General features: G+C 40.2%; 1 protein-coding gene across 2 annotated transcripts in view; it reads right to left on the bottom strand.

The window, feature by feature from the left end:
* Positions 1-25,202, bottom strand: part of LOC138691787 (uncharacterized) — a 52,230-nt gene that overhangs the window by 15,894 nt on the left and 11,134 nt on the right. For both annotated transcript variants that reach the window (XM_069814180.1, XM_069814181.1), the window contains exon 2: positions 2,354-2,924. In XM_069814180.1, the coding sequence (XP_069670281.1) occupies positions 2,354-2,924 (571 nt within the window). The remainder of the gene's footprint in view (positions 1-2,353; positions 2,925-25,202) is intronic.

Below are 25,202 nucleotides of genomic sequence, written 5' to 3'. Positions count from 1 at the left end.
TTTAGGCTTTTAATTTTCCTTCTCTTATTAGACTATTTCATTAGTCAGCTCAAGGACAGGTTTTTAAATCATAAGGGAATCCTAAAGTCCATACAAACTTTTCTGCCTAAAAACATAGTGCGAGCACCAGATGAAGATTTAGAAACTGCTGTTCAAGCTGTAGTAAATCAGTGGCCCAATGATGTTGATGCATCACCAGAGTCTTTCTTCAATGAATTGAAGATGTGGAGAAGAAATTTCCTTGATCAGAAAAATCTTCACCTAATACCTACTGATTTTATATCATCTTTGAACAGGTGCAATGAAATTATTTTTCCCTACACTTGCAAGGCGCTGAAACTTTTCTGCACGTTGCCTGTAACTACAGCAACACCAGAATGGTCGTTCTCAACATTGCGGTATTTGAAGACTTACTTGAGGAGCAGACAGAATAAATGCACTGGCCTTGATGTATATACATAAAAATGTAGAAGTAAAAGCTCATGAAGTACTGGATGAAATGTCAAAGAAGCCTTGTCGCCTTCTTCTGTAAATGTCATTCTGTTATTATTTTTGTATTGAAGTCATTGTAAATGTTAAAATTAAAAAATTATGGTTTATTTAACAAGGCTCGCAATTGCCAAGGTTATATCAACGTCGCTGGTGTGCCGGAATTTTTTCCCTCAGGACTTCTTTTACATGCCAGTAAATCGACTGATATGAGACCTGTCGCATTTAAACACACTTAAACGCCATCGAGCTGGGTTGGGGTAGAACCCGCAACTTCGAGCACAGAAGGCTATACCGACTACGCTACTCAGGCCAACTTGTAAATGTTTGTGACTCGGAAACAAATTGTGAGTATATAAACTTATTTCTCATTACTCCATTTTTACTATCTCCTCAAATCCCTCCCCGAAAAAAAATCCTGCGTCTGCCCCTGATAGAGAGTTATATTATGGCATTAACACTGATAGTCATTGTCCAGTAATGATCGGAAAATCACAGTTAAGCTTTGAGAGCTAAGCATTTCAAACTTTCAATTGCTTCTCCTGAAAAATGTATTCCAAATGACATCCAACATTCTTGCAGTGGACTCTGCGATTACTTTCCGTACCAAGACAAAAATATTAGCATTGTGAAAATTTTTGTGCCTTTTCCTGAAAATTACAAGCAGAATACTCATTCAAGAGAAGTTTTAACTGTGAACCGCTAGATGGAACTATGGGTGGTCGCACATGAAATGCATGCATTTTTGTGAAAGCTTCCACTATCATCATTATAAGCCATTTGGTGGCATTCACTTTCAGTTGAAATGTAAACATAACTTATTAGACTATACTATCAATCTTAAAAACATGGTATTTTTCAAATTAAAATCACAATTATAAGAAATAATTAAATTTCACTACACATTTTGTTAAGCAAACCAGTCTATATAATTTTGGCAGATTATATCGTTTGTGCGAGATCGTGCGTATTTGCTTGTTTTCCGCACAGAACCAATACGCGCTAATTGTGAAATACCACATTCAGTATTCCCAACGGAACACACATAACAATTTCCCTCTTCTTACCGCTTAAGCGCAACATTCATTTTACTGCTTTAGGCTTTTAACATATTATTTTTAGAGACGTTTAACATAGTAATAATTATAAATTGGAAACTTACCACTGCAATTTCACCTAAATTGTAATGTTAATTATTGTTTTTAAATATTTGCAAAAATTAAGTAAACTCTACAACACCACAAAAGTTACTGCATTTGTAATGCAAGTAACATTAAGGAAGCCGTGAAAAAATCAACAAGATTCCAGATGCCGATGTTATTACTGCATTATGTTATATAAATAATATTGTTAAAATATTAAAATGAAAAAATAAATCATTACATAACCTTACCGTTTGTTTTAAGTTCGCATTTATAGACTGGGGGAAAAAAAATACAGACGTATATCACGGCCTGCTGGAGTATAGTAAACACAGAAAACATTTTATAGCAACAATGTTGAAGAAAGATATTTTGGTTTTCCGAAGTTGCCGTCGTTAAACAGAAACCAACATGGAGATTTCATTGCAACTAATTAGAAGTTCGTCTTTCAGGTATGTAATAAACGATCTTCGCACAAAATAATGTACGATACACGAGCGGTATGTTTGTTTTCATGTTCTCGGAAATTAAAAAAGCTCAACTACGTTTCGCTTTTTCAATCTTTTCCTCGAACATGAAAACGTCAACATACCGCTCTTGTAACGTAGCCTATATTACTATTACACCCTGTATAACCTATAATGAGAATGTAAGTAAATCTAATCTTCTTGAAATAGAAATGTCACTAAAACTGATTCATGAAATAAAAAATATTCACTAACCTTGAGCTTCTGACTTAGGCACTTCAACACTTTTTTTGTGTTTACGGTTTCTCTTAGCTTTGAGAATATGACGTAAATCGTCTTCTGGTAACTCAACACAACTTTTCTTCGGGCTGCCTGATGAAGCATCTCCCCCAAGTCTTAACAATAGGTCTGTCTGGTTTCTCACATCACTATCACTGTCAGTCCTCTTTTCCGAAGTATCACTGGAACTCGCAAAATTTAATTTAAGTTTCTTTAATGGTGAATTTTCAAGATTGGTTTTACTGCCAGTTAGTGACCCTTCTTTCCACTGCCTCTTTTCCCCATGATTATCAACTTTGTTTTGACACAAGTCTTTGACATCAAACAATGATGACGTTGAAGGTGTCTTCTTATTCACACGAACATTGTCGTTAATTCCATTCCTCATTGTTTTATTCCTTTCACTCGAGACAGTAGAATCGGGTTTCTTTTCACTCTCACTAGTTGTATGTCTCAGAGATGACGATGATGATGCTGCACGTGATTCGATGTCTGAATTGTCGCTCGATCTTCGTCTAACATCTGAACTTTCATCAGAATCTTCTTCCTGGAAACAAATTCACAGATTTAACCCTCATATACGCATTTCATTTTTAAGCTGAATAACCCACCCACATTCTACTGTAACTGTCTGTTCAATAAACTTTACAATAATTTCTTCTATAGGCCTATCTTCTTTTTTTTATTAACGATTCTGCGTTTTATGTAGGCGCAATGCACAGTGACGTAATAATATTGTGTTAAAATCTTTCTTCCTCTTTCAATGTACCGCCAATTCTAAGTCCCACTTGACATTTTTCCAAAGCATGTGTATAAAATTTATTGTAATTGTAAATTTAATACTAATTGTAATTCAATGTACCGCCAATTCTAAGTCCCACTTGACATTTTTCCAAAGCATGTGTATAAAATTTATTGTAATTGTAAATTTAATATTAATTGTAATTCAATGTACCGCCAATTCTAAGTCCCACTTGACATTTTTCCAAAGCATGTGTATAAAATTTATTATAATTGTAAATTTAATATTAATTGTAATTTTATTCTTCATATTATAGTTGTAATCCCCTAGTAGAGGGGCAGAGAAGGCCTGATGGCCTTATCTCTACCAGGTTAAATAAATAAATACTAAATACTAAAATTTAAAAATTCAGTACACATTTCTTTCAATATTTTCTCAGATGTTCTTATTTTTCAGCATTTTTCTATCTATAAAATGTTCCTTGAAAAATTATTCTCATTTGAATTAGATGAAATTTTTTGAGAATGTACTAATACAAGGTAATTCAAAAAGGGTGGTGCAAAAGTAAACTTTATGTTATTCATAACTGAATGAACTCAACACAACTGTATTAACATGAAAAGACGCGTTAATTTCCAAGTTTTACTTGTGCACTACAAAACCTCGACATGAGCCCTGTTGATGACATGACAGATGTCGAGAAAATACTCATGACAGCATGTCCTCTGATATTGACTCCACTGTTTTTGTGATGCATCACTCAGATATTTCAAGTTCTGTGGCCTAGGGGTGATAGACACGTAGTCTTTGGTATACTCCTACATAAAGAAGTCGTAGGTTAAGTCTGGCGATCGCGGGGGTCAGAGTGACATTGGTGACTCATATCCTATATGGTCGATCCAACATTCTATAAGGATATTATTACGCTTCCATAAGATCTCTATACCGTGGACTATGGCACCCATAGTTACCTACTAGTCCACCTTGTTGACGTGCTAGGATTACTTCGTACACGGCTCGTACCCTGTTTACTGTATCTTCCGAAGTCTGGTCTGTCCACAGACATTTCCTAGGACATAAACAGCAACCAGTTTCAAATTACGTCACAGAGCGCGCAATGCAGTTCCTATGTGGTGCATTCTTATTAAATTCAATTCTAAAGTTTCACTGTCCTGTTATAACGGCCCCTCATTTGTGCGAATTCAATGACGCAAAACTCCTCTTACTTGCTTCGATGTCACTATCTTATGTAGCACTACGCTACGTCTCTGGTGGTGATGACATGAACTAGCAAATAAACACACAATAACTTGAGACGTGTCGCTTTCACAATTTTTAATAATTTACCGTTTACCACTGTTGTCACTCTCGCTAGAGGTCTTTACTTTTGCACCATCCTCTTTGAATTATGGTGTAAATATAAGAATTAAAATTCTCTCTATTCATTGAGTTTTGGTATAAATTTTGATACGTTGAAATACAATAATAATAATAATAATAATAATAATAATAATAATAATAATAATAATAATAATAATAATAATAATAATAATAATAATACCTGGACAAAATAATTAAAGATTGGAAATCAATATAACCCTCGGGAGTATTACATCGATAGAAATACAGTAACCTATTACAAAGAGTCATTTTTTTCAGACGACCAGATATTGATGGCAGAAAATGAAGATGATTTGCAACAATCGGTTTTTAAACAAACTGCAATCTATTCTTAGAAACTACAACATAAAATTAAATTTTTCTTTTGTGTACGATACGTATCACTCTACTATTTTTTTAAAAGCGTAATGATCAAGGTGGCTGAAATAATTTGTCCAATGAAAGTTGTTAATTAATTTTGAAACATTGCGCTTTCTCGACTAAATATTCAGAAGAGAGTTCAGGACATTTCTGATTGTGTTCATGAGGAATATATATAAAAAAGGCAAGAAAATGTATATATGTATATACATATTATTGGCTCTTGATGACAGTAGTGACATTACTGATAATAATAATAATAATAATAATAATAATAATAATAATAATAATAACAATAATAATGATAATGATTTATTTTAGCTGGCAGAGTTAAGGCCGTAAGGCCTTCTCTTCCACTCAACCAGCAAAAAGTGTATATACATATGCATGAACTTACAAAAAATTCAATAATTTGATCAAGTAAGAGTTACATGTATACAAGAGTTATATACGAATTAGACAACAAACTACTATGAACTATTAATTAGACACTGAAATAAACTGTGTAGCAGAATTAAGCTAAAATACATAGAATGTTAATATATTTCAAATAATATTAGATGATAGAAAGAGATTATTATGAGAAAATTTTGAAAATACAGCAGTATCAGGATGATGTCTAAAGAATGAAGTAACAATATAGACAGTGATATTTTAAATCAGTATGATTGGAGTGAAATGCTAATAAGGTTATCTTTTAAGCTGTTTTTAAAGGTGTTTATTGTCTTGCAGCCCCTAATACTTTGTGACAAGGAATTCTATTGACGCGAGGTGGATACTGTAAAAGATGATGAATAACAAGATGTTCTATGAAGAGGTATACTTAGCGCGCCACAGATAAGTGATCTGGTATTTGCGTCGTGGTTAGAGTATAAATAAGAGAAACGAGACGAAAGGTAATTTGGTGTTGAGGTGTGCAGAATTCGATAGAGTAAAGATAAAGAGTGTAAAGTTCTGCGTTCTTTAAGTCGGAGCCACGAAAGACTTGCGAAGGACGGTGATATGTGATCATATCGTCGGATGTTGCACACGTATCTGACGCACATATTCTGAGCTCGCTGTAACTTGACTAACAATTCAGAACTTAGGTCATTTAACAAAACGTCACAATAATCGAAGTGAGGCATTACTAAGGTTTGTACTAGGGTAAGTTTTAGTTGCTGGGGCAAGAAGTTTCTCAAGCGACTCAAACAGTGAATGGAGGAACAGATTTTTTTTATCGTTTCTTTAACTTGAAAATTCCAACTTAGATTATACAGCATAGCTTGCGATTTTTATTAGCAGGTTAATGAAGAACTCAATGTTAGTGCACGAACCCCAATGGTTGTAGTTTTCATGCCAAGTACCTCTCCCCGTCCCTTTACTTTATAGACTGTCTCTCGAGTGTAATCACAATCACTGCCGTTCGAGTTTTGGTCATCGCTGCTATAGGCTCAATAAGATGCAGTTTGTGTGGCGAAAGTTTTCATCACTTTTTCCATAGCGAGCGAGGTGCCAGTTGCATTACCTTTGATCTTCCTTCGGTGATAAACGTAATCTTTATCCCTTGGGTTTCTGATGACACAAGTCTAGCGCATTCTTCAAAACAACTTGCGATGGCCACTAAAAACTCTAACTCAACAATGTGACTAGAGTTTATTGTTCTCAAATATTCGTACAGGAATTTGAACCGCTGTTTTCAATGTGAGGCAGCTCCATCGAGAAGAAATTAAATTTCTACCTCCAGCCACACTACGGTCATGAAAATTGAAATTTGATCCCGACACAAATGCGCAATTTGTACCTCATCTTGGTATTTTTAGTAGGTTGTTTTACGACGCTTTATCAACATCTTAGGTTATTTAGCATCTGAATGAGATGAAGGTGATAATGCCGATGAAATGAGTCCAGGGTCCAGCACCGAAAGTTACTCAGCATTTGCTCATATTGGGTTGAGGGAAACCCCCGGAAAAGATCTCAACCAGGTAACTTGCCCCGACCAGGAATCGAACCCGGGCCACCTGGTTTCGCGGCCAGACGCGCTAACCGTTACTCCACAGGTGTAGACATCTTGGTATTGGACTGTGAAGTATTCCGCAAAATCTACAAGTTTTCACCATTAGCACAATTACGAATTTTCCTTAAATGTAACGACTGTCGCTTAGTCACAATCCAGTGAATGATGACCTCGGGCAGCAACGTTTTCAATATATCCCCGACCTCGCTTAAGGCAGGGGTTCCCAACCGGTGTGTCGCACAGCCCCATGGAATATGTCGCGAAATTTTGGAATTGAAAAATAAATTTTATGTCATCCTGAAAGCCTCTTTACAACAAAATGTTTTATTTACAACGAAGTCTTTGATATGGTACATTTTATTTTGAGACAGACTTTACCAATGAAACGTGAACACCTGCAACAATGCTTAGTAATTCGTTTACTGTATCCACTTATAGTCGCGACGCTGTTATTTCCGGCGTGACTCCGCCTCTTTGCTTACGTCTTAGGAAGTGAAGGCTCTATAAAGTCTAGGTAGGTAGTATCGTTCGCCATTTTTGTTCTATCGTTGCCGAGCTACCATACGAGGAATCTATTTGGCACACCGTTAAATATTATCATGTCGTAGCTCCTATGATAATAAATCAAATGCACTGTAATTCAGCAAATAATTGTGCTTTTTGCGAACGCCAACGAAAGAGCCAAAATGGCGGGCGATTATATTAAGTATTTATCGAGCCTTAAGAAATGAATAACGTCTTCATAAGCGAATCACAAGACGCACACGTTTAAATGTAGCCGACCTGCAACGCGATTGGCTGCCGGAAATTAGAGCGACGGGACTATAGTAATAAATACTGTAGGCCCTAGAGTTTAGAATCGTCAGAACTTATTGATCAGTTTCAGTATGATAGTGCGACTATTTTATGAAAAGTTCTTTATTTAGATTTTATCATGGACACATTTTTTATTCGAAATCAAGCTCTGGATTAGAATTAGATAACAGCAGTGCTAATTCAAATTATGTGCGCGAAAATTCCCTTCAGGGTTCACAAAACCGTACTGCGTTTCGTAAATGTAGTGATGAATACTTGCAATATGGTTTTACGTGGCGTGGAGATGAATATAAACAAAATCCCGAGTGTTTTATATGCGGAAATGTTTTGTCAAATCATTCGATGATACCGAATAAACTAAAAATACATTTATAACTACCGTTTTCAACGTCATACTTGTGTGAATCAGCATTTTCTACCATGCAAATAGTGAACTCTAAACAAAGTAACAGACTGCTGCATCCTGACGATGATTTAGGCCTACTTGTCCTGTGAACCGTACGGCCATGTATAGAGAAATTCTGTGCAACCCACCAAGCGCAGACTTCACATTAATTTGAATAGGTGAGTTTTCAAAAACGATCATAAAAAATCTTTTATCGGACATCCAGCATAGATAGGTTGGGATTTTTGACACATACTACGTTTGTATTTTTTTAATTCCACTCAAATTGCCGCTTGTTTTTTGTTTTTTGTTTTTGTTTTTTAAGAATTTTCGGTTGCGTGTTAACATCGAACTATCTACAACAGTGGATGTCCGATATTATATCTGCAGTGCTCGGGAAAAGTGACATGTCAGTTTCCACAAACCTTTTTTGATAATTTATTGACAATTTACGGAACATCTGCTCGCTTGGAAAAAAATACATAAGTATTCCTCCCATTACAATAATTCATACAGAAAAAAATCAAATCGACATAAACCAGTGTAAGTTGTCAATAAATTATCAAAAAAGGTTTGTGGAAACTGACTTATGTCACTTTTCTCAAGCACTGCAGATATAGAAGTTTCAGTGCTTTTTTTCTGGCGGAACGCGCTGGAACGGCGTTCCGGCACTTTTTTCATTGCATTTTTGATCATGCAAGCGAAATATGTGTGAATAACTACGTTTTTAATTTAATTTTTCTTTGAATTCCGCTTAGACCTTGAGTCTTAGTTGGACGAAAGGAGGTTAAAAACGACAAAATTCCCGAGCAGTGAACAGTAATCATCTCCCAGTACGCTATAAAATATTCTACCCAGAGTTTCACCACCTTTTCCTCCACAAGAAAATCACTGGTTGTTGTTATTATATTGTTATTAATAAAAACAAATAAGTGTGTCGAGATATCGTGGGCGATCAGAAAAGTGTATGTCGTCAGTCAAAAAAGATTGGGAACCACTGGCTTAAGGTACCATTTGTTGCTACTTTACTGTTTTCAGTCTTTAAATCCGTAGCAATTCTTCTGAATTAACGTATGTATCGACACGAGGTTTGGCTATATTTATAGTCTGCTAAAAATGTTCATGTTTTCGTGGTCAGAGACTAATGTGGACTAAGCTAAAGCAAAGATCAGTTTAATTTATTTTAATGTGTCGTATATTAGTTAGTTTCTTTTCCATTTTCCTTTGATATGATTTCTTTTTCTGTTATTTGATATTCGATTTAAATATTACGGATTATCAGGGTGCGAATTAATGGTACGGTCACACGTCGCTACTTTTGCAGCGCTACTTTTATACTGCAGCTGCAAAAGTTGCGTGTCGTGTTCACAGGTAAGCCAAAAGTAGCGTGCTGCACGCTACTTTTCGTGCTGCGCAACCCGAGTGCTGCAAAAGTTGCAACTGGAGGTTGCGAGTCTGTTCACACGCAAGGCGCTACTTTTGCAGCCGCAGTCATGCTGCAGGTTCCCATCTCCGTGTTGACTTCTCAATATACATTTTGTGGTTATGTTCGCATTATTAATTCCGTATAGGTCAGTTTCTATCTGATGCTTTTCCAATTCACTGCGGGCTAAAGCAGGGAGATGCACTATCACCTTTACTTTTTAACTTTGCGCTTGAATATGCCATTAGGAAAGTTCAGGATAACAGGCAAGGTTTGGAATTGAACGGGTTACATCAGCTTCTTGTCTATGCGGATGACGTGAATATGTTAGGAGAAAATACACAAACGATTAGGGAAAACACGGAAATTTTACTTGAAGCAAGTAGAGCGATCGGTTTGGAAGTAAATCCCGAAAAGACAAAGTATATGATTATGTCTCGTGACCAGAATATTGTACGAAATGGAAATATAAAAATTGGAGATTTATCCTTCGAAGAGGTGGAAAAATTCAAATATCTTGGAGCAACAGTAACAAATATAAATGACACTCGGGAGGAAATTAAACGCAGAATAAATATGGGAAATGCGTGTTATTATTCGGTTGAGAAGCTCTTATCATCCAGTCTGCTGTCCAAAAATCTGAAAGTTAGAATTTATAAAACAGTTATATTACCGGTTCTTCTGTATGGTTGTGAAACTTGGACTCTCACTCTGAGAGAGGAACATAGGTTCAGGGTGTTTGAGAATAAGGTGCTTAGGAAAATATTTGGGGCTAAGCGGGATGAAGTTACAGGAGAATGGAGAAAGTTACACAACACAGAACTGCACGCATTGTATTCTTCACCTGACATAATTAGGAACATTAAATCCAGACGTTTGAGATGGGCAGGGCATGTAGCACGTATGGGCGAATCCAGAAATGCATATAGAGTGTTAGTTGGGAGACCGGAGGGAAAAAGACCTTTAGGGAGGCCGAGACGTAGATGGGAGGATAATATTAAAATGGATTTGAGGGAGGTGGGGTATGATGATAGAGACTGGATTAATCTTGCTCAGGATAGGGACCGCTGGCGGGCTTATGTGAGGGCGGCAATGAACCTTCGGGTTCCTTAAAAGCCATTTGTAAGTAAGTAAGTTCGCATTATTAATAAACTCATGCGAAAGCTTCCTTATCTATTATTTGCTTTTCTGTCGAATCTAGTATTCAGAAATTGACATTATTTTTACTATAAAGCTTTTAAAAACGCCTATGTACTTAAATGATAACCAACAGTATATTCACGTAATCAATGTTGGCAACCCTCCTGTTTGGAACTACGCTACGGAAAATTTAAAAAATGAATTATATCGTCACCAATTATGCTCAGACTGTGTTGTGTATTTAATAACTGTTACAAATAATTTATTTTCATCACATTTAACATTAAAATATATCCAAACAATAAACGTATCATTGACACATTTTGGTGGTAACACTGGTTGCAACCGCAGCAAAAGTTTCAACAAAACCGATATCAAAAATGCTGCGGCTGCAACCCTGAGAACCCTGTTCACACGTCGCCACTTTTAAGTTGCGCGCAGCATGGAAAAGTAGCGGGCAGCAGGTTTGGCAGCCGCAACTTTTCGGGTTGCACCGTTGTTCACTCGTCGCAGTACAAGAGTTGCGCAGTTTTTTATACTGCAGCGCTGCAAAAGTAGCGACGTGTGATCGTACCTTAAGATTTCTGATGAGACGGGGGTAGAATCCTAGATAGAGAATACCATACATAAAATTACTATTATCTTCATTCGATACGGTTCAACACTTGGTCGCACTGAATTGTTTGTCTTGCAATCTTGATCATAATAATAATTATATCCATGAGCAGACTTAGGATAAGATGTGTAGTTCCTAAGTTATCGATTGTTGTCAGCTTGCCGGTGATGATAATACATCAATATTATTTTCTTTGCTTACTTTATAAAGTATATTCGTATTAAAATAATACAATTATATTTTGTGAGGGGGGGATAGAAGTTATCCCTGGCAGGGATGTTAATATAAATTTATGAGAGGGGGCATAACTTCCCAAGAGGGGGGGGAAATCCCCCATCCCCCCCGTTAATTCGCACCTTGCGCATTATTCATTATGGATGTGTAATTAACTCACAACAGGAGTAATTCTCCTTCCATTTCTTTTTCAATGCAAGTTTCTTTGGATTTCTTTATTGGTATCGATAATGACACGCTGGGAACAACCTATTCCAGTATTGATCCTGCCTTATTACTTTGACACCGCGTACCTTGAATGAACAAGTGGTGGGTAAGGGAATGTGAGAAGTGATATTATTGCAGCACTAACATAATCCTATTTATATGACTTCATTTAAGTAAGTACGCTAGTACGAAGCAATTACTCTGTCTCGAAAATCACTGAAGAATTTTCGTTCCGGACATGACGCACTTTCAATTCACAAAAAGTGCCCTTAAATGAAAAAAAAAAAAAATCTAAAAAATCGCTCATATAATTTTTTATGACAAATTACATTTTCTAAGAGAAAATAAAGCTTAAAGAAAATATCCAACGGTTAGCTTTTTATAAAGAAAAAAAAAACGTCAATTTCGTTCCAGACATGACGCAGTAGGGTAACCTTTAGATATCAACGACTGAAATTGCAGTCCATAAGATTTTCGAATCAAACTGGCACTCTACGGACAAGAAAAGCTTTAAAGTTCCTGGTGAACTTGGTCCCGTTATTAAATCATAATTCCTAAGCATTATATGATCAATTAAACTTAATGCATTTTAATATTTGAGGAGAAAAATTCGCTCCGGCGTCGGGGATCGAACCCGGGTCCTTGGTTCTACGTACCAAGCGCTCTGACCACTGAGCTACGCCGAATTCAATCCACAGTACCGGACCGAAACCTCCTCCTTCAATGTTTCCCTTTGTGGCCTGACTCCAAGTTAGGCATATATGTTGACGTATATGTCCAATGTCAACTGCCATTATACTAGGAGCGCACTCAGCTGAGTGACTTGTTTGGCCGGGATTCAGCAGTTACGTGCACAGTAATGTGTACAAATGTATGCGGCTATGAGAATATTATAGATTTATTAATTTGTCCTACAGAATAATATCTGTAATATTGACAATTAATATTTGAGGAGAAAAATTCGCTCCGGCGCCGGGGATCGAACTCAGTGGTCAGAGCGCTTGGTACGTAGAATCAAGGACCCGGGTTCGAGGTAGTTGTGAATTAAAGGAACGACATTCATCACCTTTTTAAAATAGCTGAAATAAACTATAAAACGAAAGTATTCAAACAAAAAAATCGTCTTAGAAGATTGAATTTGTGTATTTTTGGTCCAGGGAGCATCCGCTTTTTGGTGCAAAATAATTCGTTTGGCATGTTTCTTAATTGAAATTATGAAATGGCGTTCCTGTGCTTCACATTTAATGGACAAATTAATAAATCTGTAATATTAATGCATTTTGTCAACTTTCGCAATATAAATTACTTTCACTACAATTTTTCAAATTTACTTCAACATCCATTTTCCCATGCAAAAACGGTTTTCATATCCGAAAAGTAGAGTTTGAGGATTTCATATATATCACATAATGCGTTTTGGATAGTTTCGTAAATGGACATGGAGGTTGATATTTTCGTGGAATGACCATTTGTACCTTAACGTGATAACGCAATAGTAGATACATATGTGTAAGACAATCTTCAAAACAACATGTAGTAAAACTGGAGAACTACCGCATGTACTTACCTTTTCAGACCAGTCTTACGAAACTCTCACGTTAGGCAATAAAAATAAAAAACCACGAACGTTTTTTAACACACGCTCAAAACAAAGAGCGAATGGAAAATCAAGGAGATAACTAGCGTGGCTGCATAATACGGGCTACAGCTTTATACACCAAGACCAACACCAACACAATTATCGACGTGAACCAAGTACCTAGCAGCACCTCGACAAGAAGTAGCGGAATCATCAAAATGATCAAAGATAGGACTCACATTCCAGTACCGAATCTACAAACCAACTTCTGTTGCTAGATGAAGCTACAACGCTTCAGTCTACGAGAAGTTTCGCTTCGTTTTCTATCGTCACCTGGCAACCTAGATTATTGTTACCGTCAGTTGGTTGTAGGATGAAAATATAATTTACCTTGGGTAATAACTTCCTAAACTTAAATTTACTAAATTAAATGTTCAATATGTGCTCCATTGTTGGCTAGACCGTAATACAGCCTATTTCGGAACAGGGGTGTATTTCAGACCATTATTTTTTGTGGCCGGGCAGCGCCAGGGCACTTTTATGATTTTCATATTTTTGTAAAATTTTACATTTATAAAAAGTAATATTTTATTTATATGAAAACAATTTCATAATGAGATCTACTCTTCAGACTTAACAACGATGATGATGATTATGATGACAACAGCGTCGTCGACGAAAACAACTACTACCAGTACCACCGAAATCCCAAAGCCAGGCCATTTTTTTTATTTAGAAATACACCACTGGTTCGGAACTCCTCCACATAACATAACGTAGTAAATATGCATCCATAGACAGTTGCTAACCACTAGGATCGCTATTATCGCCTCATTACAGACAATGCGAAATAGTACCGGCACAGTCTATTGTTCCTAGCACTCAAGCTTCGTGACTGTATATACAATACTTCCGACTTGACAGCTTACAGAGAACGGGGAGCAGTGTTGTCATGTTGCCCATCTTTCGTGTAAGCGAGAGCGCTGCCGATAGAGTGCAGTAATGAACGGCTGACATGAACACATACATTTCTAACCAATTTGTTGAACATTAGGCATTAAAATTAGTGTACATTATTTTTATTAGTCTATAATAATAATAATAATAATAATAATAATAATAATAATAATAATAATAGTAGTAGTAGTAGTAGTAGTAGTAGTAGTAGTAGTACCGGTATTATTCAATGTAATACCGTTAGAAATGCGTCGAAAGGACTGTAAACTGTAAAAACAGGTTTAAATTTAATACGAAGCCTTTACTTTTATGAGTGTCGATATTATTCAATGTAATGTTGTTAGAAAGGCGTTGAAAAAATTGTAAACTGTAAAAATATTTATGATTGAAAATATACACAGCCTTTTTCTTTTCCAATATCGATAAAGTGCTCTTATTAATTTTAACACAAGCAGCAGTTCTCATTACGACTTGCGCCAAAGGTAAAAGACGCCCGCCATTATCTTTTTCCCTCTCAAAATACTCTCTTACATAACACACCATCTCTCGCGCTTGACTCTTTAACGGGGCACCTTGTACAATATTCTTTGTTCTCCGCCTGCCTTTCCTTCCTTCCGACATTGCACAAGTCACCTGTTTAGAAAATCTCGCAGAAACTAGAAAACTCACACTAGCCATACATTCCACCAATAACAACGAAGATAATACGTCTAATCCTAGATCATATATGTAACAGATATGTCGGGCTTATAGGCTTTAAGGTTAACAACTTTTGTCAGGTTTACTACGCTGCCATCTAGTTATTACATAAGGAGTCACGTCATCATTCCCATTTGAATTGCATTAGCGACTGCGCTGCCATCTCGTGTTCATTTACGGCGGACGGGTGGCGATCCTGGCGGTTGTTCTCTTCAAAGTGCTGCCGATTTTAACGTAGCGAGAAGTTATCTGTTACATATATGATCTAGGGTCTAATATAATTTAAACATAATAATTATCGATACACTAAAACAATAATACGACTAAATAATATTTTTAATTCACACAAAGCACGCGCTAACCAGCCAACTCAAAGTCATTCCGGGCACTGTATTCACCACTAGACCGTGGTATTCACGTGCAGCTTGTAAACATAGACACGGTAACACCGTCCCGTTACCATGGTAACATGCTAAAGGCACCATTTGTCAGGTCGGAAGTAGTTTTGGACAGACCATAGACTGTGCTTAAACGAATAAATTTCGGTCACTATCGATTAGTAGGGGATACATTGACATTCAAAGATACCTGACCTACGATTTTATGAACGTGTAAGCGAACTTTCTAACCACGGGATGAGTCAGAACCAACAAATATATAACAAACTATACTAAAAGCCAGGTTATAAACCGACTAAACAGGAAGTAGTTGGCAGGGCGAGAGGAAAGTGTGGGTTAGAGGGGTAGCCTGTGCAGCGATGACACGTTGAGTATGGCGGGGCGAAGGGGGAAGGAGAATGGAGCTTTTCATTGGACCTCACGTGAAAATGTCGTCTGCTAACGAAAATCTGGCAACGGAATCACGGAGACAGTGTAGCCAAACTTCCCAGTTCATTTGCAGTACCACGTGCATTACGAGTCGCATTTCGTACCAGCGTCATTAGCTCGTGCTTTCTTAAAAACAGTAATTTTAATTAATAATATTGTTGATAGTGTTATCGAGAACTATATACAGTAGTTATTTTAAACATATCGGTGACAAACGCTGAACACGCTTTGAATCTCGCACCACTATGTGGCAACAGAGCTCAGAAAGAGAGCAACAGAACGTTGCTTCCGGTTTAGTCGGTTCATAACCTGGCTTTTAGTATAACAAACTTTTATTGGGACAGTTTAAAAAGTATTGGGAAAAACGATGTAGATTAATATATATTAATTCGAAATTTTCTCGGGCTTCCAGCCAGGTCATAAGGTCAACGGAGAACTCGTCCGCCGAGCCCACCGTGAGACCCAAGGTCATTCAGCCGGAAAGCACAAAGGAAGACGACACGTCGGCAACGTTCTCGCCGCGGTCCGCACTAATAACAGCCAATCGGCGCACAGCTCCTCGGCTGACTCCCTCTGGCACTATAAATTAAGGAGCTAGGTACCCTCATCCTCGAAACGTCGGTGGACCACCAACTTATGACCTGGCTCCTTCGAATTAATATATATTAATCTACATCGTTTTTCCCAATACTTTTTTAACTGCCCCAATAAAAGTCAGTCAGAAGACACCAAAACCTGCGAGAGACTAAGGGGAAATTACTTAGCTCCTTGGCCTTTCTAACAAGATGCAGAGACAAGGAAGTCACGCCGAAGTTTGTCAGACTCCGCTATCCAGTCAAGAACACTACAACGGCCAAGATATTGAGACGCACTAGCCTAGCGCTGGTTAGAGCTGTCAGTAATCGACCAAAAACTGTTAGAATCCTGTCTGGCTCTATCGAGTAGACTTTCATCTATGGATTGGGACAGGGTGGATCAGTCCTCGTTCACACAAGCCATGGCATCTCTTCTGCGATGCACGAAACGACACACCAAGAAATTCGAAGGCCTAATCAAATCTACAGAGTCAGTTCCGCCATTAGAGACCAGTCGCATCATAATCAACCTCACGGATCAGCAGCTAGATGAGGCCACCACATCAGTACTTGCCAGGGGTCTCAACTTCGCTCTCGCTCCAAAGGAAATTCCGGTCGCAGACATCATTAGCAGTATTGAAGGCGCTATCCACCAGCTCCCATCAGACAGCGCGGAAGAAATACGCCGAGAAGTTGCCAGGGCTGTTACCAAGGCCACCATTCCTAAGCCCAACATCAGCCGAGAGGAGAATAGAGCCTTGCAGATGCTTGGGAAGAACGACAACTTAGTCGTTCTGCCAGCGGATAAGGGAAACGCCACAGTCATCCTTTCCTCAACGTAGTATCAGGAGAAGATCGATCAACTGCTGAACGATCCGGCCTATAAAATTCTCCAGAAAGATCCCACCAGCTCAGTAGAGAGACGCACCAACCAGCTAATCAAGAAATCCAGTCTCCGCGCCGAGAGTAAGCGGTTAGTTTCACCGTCAGGCAGTATACGACCCAGGTTATATGGTCTACCCAAGATACATAAGCCGGAGGTACCGCTAAGGCCTATAGTGGATGCGATTGGCAGCCCTACGTACCGCTTGGCCGGCTATCTCACCAACCTACTACAACCACTGGTGGGTGGGTGCGTACATCATATGAAGAACTCTACACAATTTGTAGAGATCCTCGACAACATCAAAGTGAAACCGTCCGACCTTCTAGTCAGCTTCGATGTAGTGTCCCTCTTCACCAGGGTTCCACTCTCGGAAGCCATGCTACTGCTTTCCGATCAATTTCCTCCTGACATCACGGAATTGTTCCGCCACACGCTCACCTCCACATATTTTCTACAGAACAACACCTACTATGAACATATAGACGGAGTCGCCATGGGTTCCCCGCTTTCACCAGCCATCGCCAACTACTATATGCAGCATCTGGAGCATGAAATACTAGCTACAGCGCCATTAAAGCCTACACATTTCTTCAGATACGTAGACGATACGTTCGTCATCTGGCCTCATGGACAAGACACATTACCAGATTTTCTCAGGCATATAAACAGTCTACGACCCCAGATCCAGTTCACTATGGAGGTTGAAACGAACGGTAAACTCCTATTTCTGGACGTCCTTATCTCCAGAAATAACAACGGATCTCTGGGCCATGCGGTATACCGTAAACCCACACATACCAACTTGTACCTGAACGCGAATAGTTTCCATCACAAAGCGCAGCGGATGGGCATACTTAACACACTGGCCCATAGAGCAGTCTCTATATCGGACCCGGAGCAATTAGACACTGAATTTCAACACCTGAAGCTCACCCTCCAGCAGAATGGATATTTGGCTAAAGACATCACGGCCTCTTTGAATAGAGCAAGACACAAGAAGCAGCAGCAGCAGCCCATCACGGACTCACTAGAAGCGGAAAAACCAGCCACAGCCTGTCTACCATTCACAGGGAAGTTGTCGGGAAAGATAAGCAGACTGCTCCACAAGCATGGAATAAAAACAATCCACAACCTCCGCCAAAAATCAGGAACAAGGTCAGATCAGTAAAAGACGATCTAGGCGTCAGAGTACCAGGGATCTGCCGCATCCCGTGTGAATGTGATGCGGCTTACATTGGACAGACTGGACGCACAATAGCGACGCGTCTTTCGGAACATCAAAGAAGCATCAGATTAATGCAGCCCGAAAAATCCGGATTGGCTGAACATTGCATTGAAAAAAGCCATAGGGCTAATTTCAATAACACCGAGGTCCTGGTAAAGTATGCGGGCTATTGGGATAGACGAGTAAAAGAAACCCTGGCCATAGCGGCGGAACGCGGTAACCTGAACCGGGACTCGGGTCTCGAACTAAGCGCGGCATGGTCACCGGCTATTAAATTTCTCACCGCCCGGACGACGGGCCGTCATCAGCGGAGAACTCGTCCGCCGAGCCCAACCGTGAGACCCAAGGTCGAAAAAATCGAAAAATCGAAGGAGAATTGGGAGGAAAATTTAAAAGGTACGCAAAACGCGTCCTTGCAAGGGGTTGGGGGCTGTACAAAACTAAATATGTGAGCTCCAAGCCTGTTGGCCACTAGTCTCACTCCGGGTTACGCTGCTCCCCTGAAGGAGCTCTAGAAAATTTTGAAGGGGAAGCCGAAATTGGACGTAACCTCTTAGGTACCACATACGCGAGGGGGGCTGAGGTTGATCAATTGATCACGGAACGGGGCGAGGAGGAGTTGGCTGGTGTTTGCCGTCAGGATGTCAAGACGCCGTCATCTGTTGTTCGATGACAAAGCAGGTGAAGGCCGTCGACCCAAGGTCATTCAGCCGGAAAGCACAAAGCAAGAAGACACGTCGGCAACGTTCTCGCCGCGGTCCGCACTAATAACAGCTCCTCGGCTGACTCCCTCTGGCACTATAAATTAAGGAGCTAGGTACCCCCCATATGGCGTTACTCCCAGGTTTTGGTAGCCACGACTCAACTCCATGAGACTCCTTGGATAGTGCAACCGCTTTAAAATGACCTTGTCTTAACTGGGCTAAACAAAATCCCTCCCTAACAATATCTATTTTTGTTGATCGATGGAAGTATCATAGAGCCAATTGGCTAGTATATATCCATCGATTCATAGAGTCATTCAACCTAAGAGCCAACTGGCTAGTCTCTGATATTGAGACAACTCATCCTGCCTAAGGTTTTTCCGTGGTTTTCCTAAGGCGCTAAGACAAATGTCGGGATGAGCCCTAAAAGAAATGGGCCACGGACCTGCACTCATATCCCCATTAATCTCCCTAATTACTTTAAATTAATTAACTAATTACATCTCTCCCACTCTTCGTAATTGAGCCATCATATAGCCAAATGGCTTGTCTCAAAATTGAGACGATTCAACAAGGCTCAGGACAACAATCACCTCCTACATAATAGCCAAATTGGCTAGTCTCTTATATATGAGACAACTCATCCTGCCTAAGGTATTCCGTGGTTTTCCTCAGGCGTAAAACAAATGTCGGGATGAGCCCTATAAGAAATGGGCCACGGACCTATATGCCCTTCCCCATATATATTCCACTCTTATTATAAACGATGTATGCCCTAGTTCAGATAATATAAGTAGTCTATTAAATATACGAGGTCACTCAATAAGTCGCAAATTGAAAGGACAGGGACCTCTCAAATTGCAGATTAGATTACACGGCGCTTCTTCCGACGGCCTTCACATGCTTTGTCATCGAACAACAGATGACGGCGTCTTGCCATTCTAACGGCAAACACCAGCCAACTCCTCCTCGCCCCGTTCCGTGATCACTTGATCAATCTCAGCCCCCCCTCGCGTATGTGGTACCTAAGAGGTTACGTCCAATTTAGGCTTCCCCTTCAAAATTTTCTAGAGCTCCTTCAGAGGAGCAGCGTAACCTGGAGTGAGACTAGTGGCCAACAGGCTTGGAGCTCACATATTTAGTTTTGTACAGCCCCCAACCCCTTGCAAGGACGCGTTTTGCGTACCTTATAAAATTTTCCTCCCAATTCTCCTTCGATTTTTCCGATTTTTTCCCCCCATATCTAGGCATTCCACTCACATCAAAACTCTCTTGGACTACAATAGCGCAAACAATATGGGACAAATACAACAAAGCCACTAAAGCAGTAAGCTACCTAAGCGGCATTAGACGACAAGGCTGCCACGCCAACACATTACTACACCTATATAAAGCACTGGTTCGATCCCAGTGCACCTACTCCTCCTACTTTCTATTGCAATCTTCACCCTCAACACAAAAGAAATTTGAGTCCCGTGAAAGGAAATTATTGCGCTAGATATTTCGACTACCCAAACATACCAGAAACGACACCGTATACATCCACACCAAAACGAAACCACTCTCCACACACTTAATCCGAACAGTCACTAAATGCACACACTTCGCACTACGTCGCCCATACACACAACATATGTTTAACAATCCCCCACACACCAACAAGAACACAACCATTGAAAAACTCCTACAAGCCTATCATGATCATTTCAATCCACAAAATAACTATTAAACTCTCCCCTCCCTCTCTCTCCTTCTCTACAACACCCCTCGTCTCCTGGAGTCGGCTCATTCGCGGCCTGTCTCCCATAAATACTCCACAAGAATGCCATCGTTGAGGAATGCACATACATGTCATGGACCAGAACCCGACACATACAATTAATAATCCACTTTCATCTACAACGAGAGGAAATCGAAATCAAATACTCCACCCACACCATAACGTACCAGCGAACATCTCTCCGACTGCTGGACAGCTGAAGTCAAAATGCCAACGCACAAACACAAGGATAACAACAATATAAACAAATTGTGACTGCCCTCACCACTGCTTAGTGATGCATGATAGCTATCGTTGAATAACTAAACAATAAAAAAAATACATTCAAAATTCACGCAAGCCCAGTAAACAAATTACATCACAAACAGTTCATGGTTACTCCTCAAATAACAACAAATCAAAATTTAAAATCTGCTTCTTAAATCTTCTTTCTTACTTTCTACCCACCTGTCTTCTTTCCACGTCTCAATCTCAATCTCATAAAAGCCCTAAATATCCAACATTCTAATAACACTGCACTCACAAGCACTCACGGTCGAAGAGGGCATTGTAATGTAAGACCCTAAAACGACCGCTGGCTCTGCCAGCAATCAACTCTGACACCCCCGACGGACGAGGTACAGAGACGTACAACAGAGGCTCTACTGCATCTTCGAGAACTTCGCGACACAGCATCGCCGGGTGGCCTTGAGATGAGCACCAGCAGCGGTGGGCGCGGACCGCGGCGACAACCACCTGACGCAGTAGTCGTCACGGACGAACACGGTGGTCAACTTTTCATCGTTCCGACCACTATGAAGAAGGGAAAGAAGAAAAAGAAGACTGACCTTACTACGACAAATGACACGACTGAGACTACACACGACCAGCCTACAACAGACACCCATGAGACAACTAAGCGACCGACTAAATTGACAACACTAGATCCGTGGACCGAACTAAAGAACTGGCCGTCTGAAAGAGCGAACCGATCAGTAATGGTCGAAGACGCTGACCCAGACTTACTAGCGACGCTACAACCTCCTCATCGGGCCGACACATTGACGCTTGGACCAAGAACGAGAGTGTTCACATTCTCGACACGACACAAACTGCAGAAAGCTACGAGACCCGACCCAAAGCAATTCGGGAAGAAAGCCCGCTATATTGCGCCACCGACCGCAACACTACAAGGACCTTGGACGCTACCGACTGACCCTCCTGCACCATCCCGATCCGTGAAACCCGACCGGCCCTCAGAAGGTCCTTCCTCCGAACCCACCAGACCCGAAACCCCTCCACTGCAACACATTCAGGACTCGTACTTCTACACCACGAGTGAATCTGCCGAAAAAATCGAAAAAAATCGAAGGAGAATTGGGAGGAAAATTTAAAAGGTACGCAAAACGCGTCCTTGCAAGGGGTTGGGGGCTGTACAAAACTAAATATGTGAGCTCCAAGCCTGTTGGCCACTAGTCTCACTCCGGGTTACGCTGTTCCCCTGAAGGAGCTCTAGAAAATTTTGAAGGGGAAGCCGAAATTGGACGTAACCTCTTAGGTACCACACCAGACCCGAAACCCCTCCACTGCAACACATTCAGGACTCGTACTTCTACACCACGATTATGCCTTCTGAAGGTTCAAATGAATCCGAAGGAGAGGTAGACCAAGACTGGCAGAACGTCAAGTCACGGCGCAAGAAGAAGACTCGACCAACCGCGAGCGCCGGTTCGACCACGGCAGCCGAGAAGGTCACGCCCACTCCACAACCTGCTCCCCGGAATTCCCTTGCACCCACACCACCACCAGACCGAGACACCACAGCCGCAAGTGAACAACTTAACAGCAGAACGACTGTAAAAATCACTAGACACACGACTGACAACAATAACCCACTGTTCATCCAGAAACTTATACGACAAAACAACTTAAACATGGAAACTCCGAGACAATACTGGGCCCACTCTACAGGAACGACGACACTTACCTTCCCGACGATTGACGAGGCGAAACGATTTGTTAAAGCCATACCGGCTAGAACTTTTGGACCGTCCGCACAACTTTTCATCGTCCATACACCATCTCGCCAAGGACAAAGACTTCCACGAAACCGAGAGATCAGTGTCGCCATGAAGAATGTCGGCACCCAGATCCCGGAGGACGAATTGTTGCAGATTCTACGAGAAAAGTTTCCTGGAATCAAGCGCATTTCTAGAATAACCTCCGCCCAGACTAACCAGCCGACGCAGATGGTTCGACTCATAGCACAGGACGTGACCACAGCCGACCAACTTCTATGTGGAATCAACATAGCCGGACGTAATTACAAGGTCGAGCCAGCCCACGAGACAGTATTCCACAGGCCGTGTTAGAACTGCGCCCAGTATGGACATAACAAAACCGACTGCCGAAACGACAAGACGTGTTTCACTTGCGGAAAAAATCCCGTCAACTGCAAACACCCACCAGACAACCAAGTCAAGTTCTGCGTCAGCTGCAAGAGCGATACCCACTATACGGGCCAAGCACGCTGTCCAAACTACCCCCGATATAACCCAACCCAACAAACACCAACCCACATCCCGGTACAAACACCTCAACAGATCCCTCCACCAATTCCTAAACCTTCACAATCCATTCCAACCCAGCTTCCCGAACCAAGACCTGGATTATCGTACGCCAGTGCGGTAAACCAAGGCTATCTCTAGTAAAGGCTGCGGCGTGCGAAAATTGGCAACGTCGGAGCGACGTGCTACAGTCGGTCACTCGCGCCATTTATTGCAAGGAAGTTATCTGTAATGCTTGTCATTAGAATGTTAAATTAGCGGTTCTAAGTAGATTATATTTGTGTCTTATGTGAAAATGCCTAGTTCCTGTGTGGTACCCGGGTATAAAAGCAATTATGCCTCGTCAATTAAAACGGAGGGCTATGTTCGATCATTTAATTTCCCTAAACAAATTACGCTTAGACACGAATGAATTCGTGCTATTCCACGTGACAATTGGAAACCAAATGACAGATCCATTGTGTGCATAAAACATTTTCGTGATTCCGACTTAATTACAGTTGAAAGATATGTAGATAAGGATGGAAAACAATGTGAACGTGTACTTGGAACTCGTATTTTAAGTAAAAGTGCAGTTCCAAAACTATTCCCTGGCTTGCCTTCTTACCTCAGCATTAACGAGAGTGTGAAAAGAAAATCTCCGGAGGAAAGAAAAAAGGAAGTGGAGAAGCGACTGAAGACTGCAGAAGAAGACGAGAAAAGATGAATTGAAGAGGAAAATAAAGTTACTTCCTATGAAAACTTTTTATTAAATATGCGTTCGAAGGTTCTGTCTTATCCGCAAGACTGGCGTGTACATACAACTGTCAGTATTTATATCTGATATAAATTAGATTTTACAACTATTCCTAAGGTTGGTTGTAGTATTAGAATAAATAAGGATCTTACTACTGAGGTTCATGTCAACGGTGGAATAATGCCTAATGCAAGTGTGCTTACTGACAACAAACTTATTTTTAGGAACTCTGTTCTGAGTGAATGGAGCCAGTTACAGGCGGCGTTTAAATATTGTGACAATTTTCATGATGTCATTAATAATGATAACAGTTTTTTAATTAACTTGATAGACAAGTTATATGAAAAGTTAGAAAATGTTAAAGATTTAATATGTGAATTGTATTCATTGTATTTGTTTTGTTTAGGAATTTACCAACCCTTGAGTGCTAATAAAATGCATGATTGATTTCATTAGGTTAAACATGCTCTATAATTAGAACACAATCTGAAGAAAAGCAATATTCAGTATAATATTTCGTTATCATGAAATGTGATAGACGTTCATTGTGTAAATATATTCATAGACAATTAATATAATTGCGCTTTTTATGTACCTATCGCTAAAGAGTTCAGCTTCATTCAGTCCATCGTGTTTAGATAAGACTCTATCTAAGAACAGCACGTCGGCCAACCTCGAAGGCGGAGTTGCCAAGTCTAAAGCCTCAGCCTTTACTAGAGATAGCCTTGGGTAAACCCGACAACGACCGAGACGACAGAACCAACAACGGAACCGACACAGACTAACACCGAACAAATAGTAGCAACAGCTCTAAAATCTACAATGCAGAAAATAGAAAGCTACATCGACCAACAGATCAACAGACTGCGAGATGAAATTGTGATGTTCATAATTTCACTCCTCACGACAGACGCCCAACCCAAGACAAGACGAACGACTTTAGCAACTGCTAACCAGACAGCAAGACGGCTCCTACGAAGACAAGTTGCTC

Source organism: Periplaneta americana, chromosome 16 (assembly GCF_040183065.1).
Source record: "Periplaneta americana isolate PAMFEO1 chromosome 16, P.americana_PAMFEO1_priV1, whole genome shotgun sequence".
NCBI lineage: Eukaryota > Metazoa > Arthropoda > Insecta > Blattodea > Blattidae > Periplaneta > Periplaneta americana.
Note: the sequence above shows the minus strand (reverse complement) of the source record. Positions and strands in the feature narration are given on the sequence as shown.